This window comes from Phytophthora cinnamomi (assembly GCF_018691715.1).
Source record: "Phytophthora cinnamomi strain GKB4 chromosome Unknown Contig90, whole genome shotgun sequence".
Taxonomy (NCBI): Eukaryota; Oomycota; class Peronosporomycetes; order Peronosporales; family Peronosporaceae; genus Phytophthora; species Phytophthora cinnamomi.
The window spans coordinates 112,061-121,002 of record NW_027151023.1 but is presented as its reverse complement, the minus strand read 5'-3'; the positions used below and the strand labels follow the sequence as shown (position 1 = coordinate 121,002).

The 8,942-nt window shown below is 56.9% G+C and overlaps 2 protein-coding genes across 2 annotated transcripts; both read right to left on the bottom strand.

The window, feature by feature from the left end:
- Positions 1 to 2,299: 2,299 nt before the first annotated feature.
- Positions 2,300 to 4,410, bottom strand: IUM83_18316 (Copia protein; the record flags this gene model as incomplete). The annotated part of the gene is made up of 2 exons (XM_067943307.1): positions 2,300 to 3,009; positions 3,084 to 4,410. The coding sequence occupies 2 exons, from the start codon at positions 4,408 to 4,410 to the stop codon at positions 2,300 to 2,302; spliced, it is 2,037 nt and encodes a 678-aa protein (XP_067784471.1).
- A 351-nt stretch (positions 4,411 to 4,761) lies between these two features.
- Positions 4,762 to 8,767, bottom strand: IUM83_18315 (Integrase catalytic core protein; the record flags this gene model as incomplete). Its single annotated transcript, XM_067943306.1, has 4 exons — positions 4,762 to 5,923; positions 6,041 to 7,909; positions 7,984 to 8,383; positions 8,476 to 8,767. The coding sequence occupies 4 exons, from the start codon at positions 8,765 to 8,767 to the stop codon at positions 4,762 to 4,764; spliced, it is 3,723 nt and encodes a 1,240-aa protein (XP_067784472.1).
- Between the last annotated feature and the right edge of the window lie 175 nt (positions 8,768 to 8,942).

Genomic DNA, 8,942 nt, shown 5'->3' with positions numbered 1-8,942 from the left:
ACGTCTGCATGGGGCCGCACACATCGCTGTGAACCACTTCCAGCACTTGCTTCGCACGGTTTGGAGACGACTTCATGTAGCTCACTCGCGTTTGCTTGCCGAGTGAGCATCCGTCGCACAGCTCCCACTGCTTCACCGACGTCATGTCGATGCCAGAGCCGTAGCCCTTCTTGACGATGGCGTCTAGACCGCCATGGCCAATGTGACCAAGTCGAAGGTGCCAGAGGTACGACGTGGTGTCCCCTTGCGATCCTTCGAGCTTGCCACATTGGCCTCGTCAGGCATCACCGGTGTCATGCTCAGCTTGAACAGCCCTTTGCCTTCGCGAGCGCCGAGCTTCCACTTGAGACCCTTCGTCTCCGTGAAGCACCCGTCGCTCTCGAACGTCACAGGCCCGACGTCCTTGGTGAATCTGCCGACGGAGAACAGGTTGCGCGACAACTTGGGAATGTGCCACACATTCGTGAGCACACCCTTCTTGACGCCGCGCGGGGTCTGCATCTTCATCACGATGTCGCCTCTCCCGATCGCTTGCACCACACCGTCGTCCGCGAGATGCACGTCCACCGGCGAGATCTTCTTGTAGTTCCTCATGAACTTCTTGGAACTGGTCATGTGCTGCGTCGCACCCGAGTCGACCAGCCACACCTCATTCGACTTGGTGGTGTTGCTCCCACCACCAACCGAGAAGAGGAAGTCGCCAGAGTCGTCCTCACTCTGCGCGACGTTCGCTCGCTGCGGCCTCTGCCGCTCCGCGTTCTCGCGGATTCGCACAGGACACTTGGCGATCCAATGTCCTTGCTCCCCACAGTAGTGGCAGGCGCTGGCCTTGTTGGCGGTCGCCTGCCGTCCCTGCGCTTGCCGTTGTCGCTTGTCATGAACGCTTGGCCTTGACCGTGCGCGGCTCCGTCGACGCCGCCACCTTGCTCCTTGCGCTTCATGTCCTCATGCAGCAGCCGAGCCGTCACGAGTTCCCACGACAGCGAGTCGGCTCTCGACTCCAACGCCGTGATGAGGAACTGGTACGACTCGCTGAGACTCCCAAGAAGCGTGATCACCAAGTCATCCTCGCTGACCGGAGCGCCCACTGCGTCGAGCTGCTCCGCCAGAGTCTTGATCTTGTTGATGTGCTCCAGCACATCATCACCTTCCGCCATCATCGTCGTGAAGAAACGTCGACGAAGGAAGAGCTTGTTGGCCAAACTCTTCTTCTCGAAGTGTCCTTCCAGTCTTGACCATGCATCGTACGCATCCTTCGCCGACCGGACCAGCGGCAGCTGCGAATCTTCCATCGCGAGACAGATGATCGCCAGCGCCTTGCGAGACTTCCTCTTGAACGTCGTTTGGTCCAGCGTAGTGGCGCAGTGCTCCAGCTTGATCTCTCCACTTGTCACTTCCCACAGGTCTCGTTCCTCGAGCACCATCGCCATCTTGAACTTCCACGTGTGGAAGTTGGTTCCGTCGAACTTGTTGATGCGAGAGGTCGTGGTCGAGGCGGCGTCCATGGCGAAAGCGTAGTCGGAGTCTTCAGCAGGGAAAACGGGGCTTGGGCTCATAACCAAAAGTAAAGGTCGTTTGAGCACTTGATGTCAGAATGCAAAGTGATTGATTTAGGTCCTTAGTTCGCGAACTGCGTGCTACCTCTAAGCCTACTGGATATTCCTGCTGGATACACTCTACTGGATTCCTAACTGGATAGAAGGTCCTTCAGCCAATCAGCGAGTGCCACGTAGATGCCCATCCTGTACCCACAATCTTGTACCCACGCGTCCCATCATCAGCGTCCTGTAATCCTCGTCCCATCATCAGCGTCCCGTAATCCTCGTCCCATCATCACACGAATGATGGCGGCACCACTGAGTGAAGGTCACACCGGTACCTTACTGGTACACCGCAGCTGGTCGAGGCGATCCCTTGACAACAGATCTTGGTGTCTTGGACAGAGGACATGGTGCTTGGGCTCATAACCTGAAGAAGGTCGTACTGGGATCTTGCACTTGGAGACTTGGTCGTAGACACCGCCGAGGCTTGGGGCGAGGCGAGGAAGGTCGCAGGGGTTGAATCGAAATTCGAAGTGATTGGATTGTTGGAGCTTACACCTAGGCTAGTGCTAAAGACACGCGGCCGTGCGTCCTATCAACTAGTGCGTCTAATCAACCATCATTCTACACTGCTCGTCCAATCAACCTACTCGTCTAATCAACGTGTGGTCGTATTGGACCGGTTCGGTTAACCGGTTCGGGTACCTCGGAACTGGTACAGTGTACCAAGGTTCAGTACCCTGCAACAGTACCAAGGTTCAGTACCCTGCAACAGAGATGACCACCTGCCCCGCCTCGATGTCATAAACTCGATACGCCTTGGAACGCTCCTCGTAACCCATGAAAATTCCTTCACGAGCTTTCGGGTCCCACTTGAGTCGCTTCTCCTTCGGCGTCAAAACGTAGGCCTTGCACCCGAAGATCCGCATGTGCTTGACGTTGGGCTTGGACTTGTAGACGATCTCGAACGGAGTTTTGTCGGGCGACTTGGGTGACGGCAGACGATTCTTGATGTAAATCGCCGTCATCGCTGCTTCCGCCCAGAACGTCTTGTCCAACCCAGCGTAGTGAAGCATGCTGCGGCCGATGGTCACGATGGTTCGGTTGGCGCGTTCAGCCGTCGCGTTGGTTTGGTGCGCATACCGAACCGTGGGCTGCACTTCGATGCCGTGGTCTTCGTAGTACGCCAAGAGCGAATTGGTCGCGAACTCCTTGGCTCCGTCATGGCGCACGAACTTCACCCTGGCATCGAATTGCTTCTCCACCTTGGTGATGAATCGGCGCAAGCAGCCTTCACTCTCCGACCTGGCTCGCAGACAGAATCCCGACATGCAGCCGCTGGCTTCGTCCGTGATGAGCAGCAGGTAGCGGCTGCCACCCAGCGACTCTTCTCCATGGGCCCGCAGATGTCGAAGTGGAGGAACTCGAACGGCTTGTACTTGCGCTTGTTCGGGTTGCTTGGGAAGGGCTTTTGCACCATTTTCCCTTGTTGGCACCCACGACATTGGCTTGACTTCTTCGACGATGTCGGCATTTTCGCACCCGTCACCATGCCACTTGAGACCATCTTCCGAAGAACGTCATTCGGCGCGTGACCCAAACGCGCATGAAGATCCACCGCGTTGACCGACGCCTTGGACACCGAATTCGCAGCGCAGCTTGGGACTCGGAGCCAGTAGAGGCCGTCGATCAGGTCCGCGGAAGCCACGATTTTCTTCGACTTCTTCTGTGCGATGTGCATTTCAGCACCATCAAACACCACCTTGAACAGTCCGCTTCGGTTGATCTGCGGCACCGAAAGCAGGTTCTTGTTCATGCTTGGGACGTAAAGTGCATCTTGAATGCGGATGTCGCGCTCCTTGCCGTTGGGCAAAGTGACCCGCTGCATGACCGTCCCGACTCCCATGATCTTGGCCGTGTTGCCGTTGGCGACCGTGAGTTCACCTTCGTCGCACACCTTGATGTCGACAAACTTGGCCTTGTCGTTGCAGATGTGGTGCGTGGCACCACTGTCGATCGCCCATGAGCCTTGAAACTTGTTGGTCCTGGAGACTCCACACTCCATAGAGACCGCGAACGCGACGCAGTCGTCATCGCTGTCGTCACGCCACTGGACGTTGTTCGCACCGCGACCAGACCGGCCACGTCGTGCACCTCGATTCTCCTCCTTCTGCTTGGTCCAGCACTTTTCCACGACGTGCCCCGATTTTCCGCAGTACGTGCAGTGGCGACTTTCACGCTCGGCATTGAAGGCCCTCGCAGCGTCTTCAATCTTCACCTGAGCCGTCTTCTCGCCCTGCCGCTTGATGTGCTCATTCGTGAGCACCTTGATCACATCTTGAGTGCGCAGCTCTGCGTTGCTCATCTCCAAGTTGAGAACGACGTTCTCGAAACTCTTGGGCAGACTCCTGAGCAAGCAGATCGCCACGTCTTCATCCTCCATCTTGGCGCCGATGTTGCTGAGCTTGGCGCTGATGTTGAGGACTTCATTGCAATGATGAAGCACATTGCCGCCTTCTGCCATCTCCATGCTGAAGAGCTGGCGCTTCAGGTAGATGCGTCCAGCCTTCTGCGACCCCCCGTAGAGCGAACGCAGTCGCGTCCAGGCCACCCACGCTTCCTCGCAGTCGTCGACCACATGATGGTAGTCAGCATCCATGTGGAGCAACATCAGGCCGAACGCGATGTTGCTCGACTTGACGTAGTCGTCCTTGGCCCTCGTGTCCGCGAAGCTTGGTTTCGTCTCGCGGTTCACGACGCTCCACACCGACTTGGTCAGGAACACGCCACGCATGTAGCGGTTCCACGTGGCGTAGTTGTCGCCGTTGAACTTGTCGATGGAGATCTTGGTGTCTTGGACAGAGGACATGGTGCTTGGGCTCATAACCTGAAGAAGGTCGTACTGGGATCTTGCACTTGGAGACTTGGTCGTAGACACCGCCGAGGCTTGGGGCGAGGCGAGGAAGGTCACTTGGGGGGTTGAATCGAAATTCAGAAGTGATTGGATTGTTGGAGCTTACACCCTAGGCTAGTGCTAAAGACACGCGGCCGTGCGTCCTATCAACTAGTGCGTCTAATCAACCATCATTCTACACTGTTCGTCCAATCAACCTACTCGTCTAATCAACGTGTGGTCGTATTGGACCGGTTCGGTTAACCGGTTCGGGTACCTCGGAACTGGTACAGTGTACCAAGGTTCAGTACCCTGCAACACGCCCCCTCAATGCGAACACGCGTGAACGCCGAGCGCAGCCGTCAAGTCCTTGTGGCGTGGTCCGGCAAGTCCCTTGGTCATGATGTCGGCCAGCATGGTGGCAGTCTCGCAGTACTCGACGATCACTTCGCCGCGCTTGACTTCGTCGCGGATGTGATGGTACTTGATGTCGATGTGCTTGGCGCGGCCATGGTTCACGGGGTTCTTGGTCATCTTGATGCACGACTGGTTGTCTTCGAAAATCTTCAACTCGGGCGTGACTCCTCTTGCAGCAACCAGGATCTCGCACAGCAGCTTGTGCACCCACTTGCCTTCTTGAATCGCCAAACTCAGTGCGATGTACTCGGCCTCGCTTGTCGAGAGCGACACACTTGACTGCTTCTTGGAACCCCACGAGATCGGTCCACCGGCGACTTGGAACAGGTAGCCCGACGTAGACTTGCGATCACTAAGATCACCAGCCCAGTCGGCATCCGAGTAACCTTGAAAGTCGATGCCCTTGCCCGGCGAGAAGCGGATTCCGTGCGACTTGGTCCCTTGAAGGTAGCGGAAGATGCGCTTGACCGCAATCCAGTGCTCGACTTGCGGGTTCTCCATGAAGCGTGACACGTAGCCGACAGCGAACGCAATGTCCGGGCGAGTCGATGTCATCAAGTGCATGAGTGCACCGACAGCCTCGCGAAATGGCGCGTCCAACTTGGTCATGGCGTCGCTTGAGACTAGCTTCATGCTGATGTCGACCGGACTTGCAGCGGGTTTGCAGTCTTGCATGCCGAAGCGCTCCAGGATGTCGTTGATGTAGCGAGCTTGGCTCAGAGTAACACTGCCATCCGCGTTGTCGACCACCTCGATCCCGAGGATGAAGGAACACTTGCCACTGTCGGTCATCTCGAACCGCGACTTGAGTTGGCGCTTGACTTCCGCGATCATTTCCGCCGAGCTTCCGGTCACCAAGACGTCGTCCACGTAGACCAGCAGCAGAACGCATTCGCCGTCGACGACCTTGATGTAGAGGCATGGGTCGTAGCTTGACACGCGAAAACCGATGGAGCGCACATACTCGTCGAAGGTCTCGTTCCAAACTCGCGAAGCTTGCTTGAGCCCGTAAATCGCCTTGAGCAGTTCCACGCAGTCGAAACCGTCGTCCAGTTCCACGCCTTCAGGCACGCTGCAGAACACCTTCTCCTTCATCAAGCCGTACAGGAACGCAGTCACCACGTCGAGCTGGTCCATCGGCCATCCGAAGTACTTGGCAACCGCAATGATCATTCGCAGCGTGACGTACTTGACCACGGGCGAAAACGTCTCGGTGTAGTCGATGCCATACTTCTGCACGAAGCCTTTCGCGACGAGCCGAGCCTTGAACTTCTCGATCGATCCGTCCGCGTTGCGCTTGATCTTGAACACCCACTTGGTACCGACTGCGCGCTGGTTGTTGGGCAGTTTGGCGGCGCGGAAAACACCTCGCAGCCGCATTGACTTGAGTTCGGCACGAATTGCCTTGCGCCACTGGACTTGGTCTGGTCCGTTCACAGCTTCTTGAAACGTCTTCGGCTCCGCGCTGTCGCTTGCTTCCACAGCATTCGCACTTGCACGCCAGAACATGGGTGGGGTCGAGCCGTCTTCATCGTCTTCTTCCGATTTTTCTTCTTGCGCCGCCGTAGATTCACGTTGGTCTTCGTCAACCGAGGGTCCAGGCGCACTTGCTTCTTCGAGTCCAGCACTGCGACGAGGACGCCGAACATTGTCGCGATCTTGGTTGTCCGGACGCGATTTGCGCTTCCCCGCCTGCGTGAACACCCTTGTGCCGGAGTCCTCGGAGACTTGCATGTCGTCGAAAACGTCGGTAAGTCGGTTGACTTCTTCACCATCGGCAGCCGTGGAGTCGTCGAAGCTTGACTCATCGAATGTGACATCGCGAGAGATGACCACCTGCCCCGCCTCGATGTCATAAACTCGATACGCCTTGGAACGCTCCTCGTAACCCATGAAAATTCCTTCACGAGCTTTCGGGTCCCACTTGAGTCGCTTCTCCTTCGGCGTCAAAACGTAGGCCTTGCACCCGAAGATCCGCATGTGCTTGACGTTGGGCTTGGACTTGTAGACGATCTCGAACGGCGTTTTGTCGGGCGACTTGGGTGACGGCAGACGATTCTTGATGTAAATTGCCGTCATCGCTGCTTCCGCCCAGAACGTCTTGTCCAACCCAGCGTAGTGAAGCATGCTGCGGCCGATGGTCACGATGGTTCGGTTGGCTCGTTCAGCCGTCGCGTTCGTTTGGTGCGCATACCGAACCGTGGGCTGCACTTCGATGCCGTGGTCTTCGTAGTACGCCAAGAGCGAATTGGTCGCGAACTCCTTGGCTCCGTCATGGCGCACGAACTTCACCCTGGCATCGAATTGCTTCTCCACCTTGGTGATGAATCGGCGCAAGCAGCCTTCACTCTCCGACCTGGCTCGCAGACAGAATCCCGACATGCAGCCGCTGGCTTCGTCCGTGATCAGCAGCAAGTAGCGGCTGCCACCCAGCGACTCTTCTTCCATGGGCCCGCAGATGTCGAAGTGGAGGAACTCGAACGGCTTGTACTTGCGCTTGTTCGGGTTGCTTGGGAAGGGCTTTGCACCATTTTCCTTGTTGGCACCCACGACATTGGCTTGACTTCTTGACGATGTCGGCATTTTCGCACCCGTCACCATGCCACTTGAGACCATCTTCCGAAGAACGTCATTCGGCGCGTGACCCAAACGCGCATGAAGATCCACCGCGTTGACCGACGCCTTGGACACCGAATTCGCAGCGCAGCTTGGGACTCGGAGCCAGTAGAGACCGTCGATCAGGTCCGCGGAAGCCACGATTTTCTTCGACTTCTTCTGTGCGATGTGCATTTCAGCACCATCAAACACCACCTTGAACAGTCCGCTTCGGTTGATCTGCGGCACCGAAAGCAGGTTCTTGTTCATGCTTGGGACGTAAAGTGCATCTTGAATGCGGATGTCGCGCTCCTTGCCGTTGGGCAAAGTGACCCGCTGCATGACCGTCCCGACTCCCATGATCTTGGCCGTGTTGCCGTTGGCGACCGTGAGTTCACCTTCGTCGCACACCTTGATGTCGACAAACTTGGCCTTGTCGTTGCAGATGTGGTGCGTGGCACCACTGTCGATCGCCCATGAGCCTTGAAACTTGTTGGTCCTGGAGACTCCACACTCCATAGAGACCGCGAACGCGACGCAGTCGTCATCGCTGTCGTCACGCCACTGGACGTTGTTCGCACCGCGACCAGACCGGCCACGTCGTGCACCTCGATTCTCTCCTTCTGCTTGGTCCAGCACTTTTCCACGACGTGCCCCGATTTTCCGCAGTACGTGCAGTGGCGACTTTCACGCTCGGCATTGAAGGCCCTCGCAGCGTCTTCAATCTTCACCTGAGCCGTCTTCTCGCCCTGCCGCTTGATGTGCTCATTCGTGAGCACCTTGATCACATCTTGAGTGCGCAGCTCTGCGTTGCTCATCTCCAAGTTGAGAACGACGTTCTCGAAACTCTTGGGCAGACTCCTGAGCAAGCAGATCGCCACGTCTTCATCCTCCATCTTGGCGCCGATGTTGCTGAGCTTGGCGCTGATGTTGAGGACTTCATTGCAATGATGAAGCACATTGCCGCCTTCTGCCATCTCCATGCTGAAGAGCTGGCGCTTCAGGTAGATGCGTCCAGCCTTCTGCGACCCCCGTAGAGCGAACGCAGTCGCGTCCAGGCCACCCACGCTTCCTCGCAGTCGTCGACCACATGATGGTAGTCAGCATCCATGTGGAGCAACATCAGGCCGAACGCGATGTTGCTCGACTTGACGTAGTCGTCCTTGGCCCTCGTGTCCGCGAAGCTTGGTTTCGTCTCGCGGTTCACGACGCTCCACACCGACTTGGTCAGGAACACGCCACGCATGTAGCGGTTCCACGTGGCGTAGTTGTCGCCGTTGAACTTGTCGATGGAGATCTTGGTGTCTTGGACAGAGGACATGGTGCTTGGGCTCATAACCTGAAGAAGGTCGTACTGGGATCTTGCACTGGTTCACTTGGTCGTTGACACCGCCGAGGCTTGGGGCGAGGCGAGGAAGGTCACTTGGGGGGTTGAATCGAAATTCAGAAGTGATTGGATTGTTGGAGCTTACACCCTAGGCTAGTGCTAAAGACAC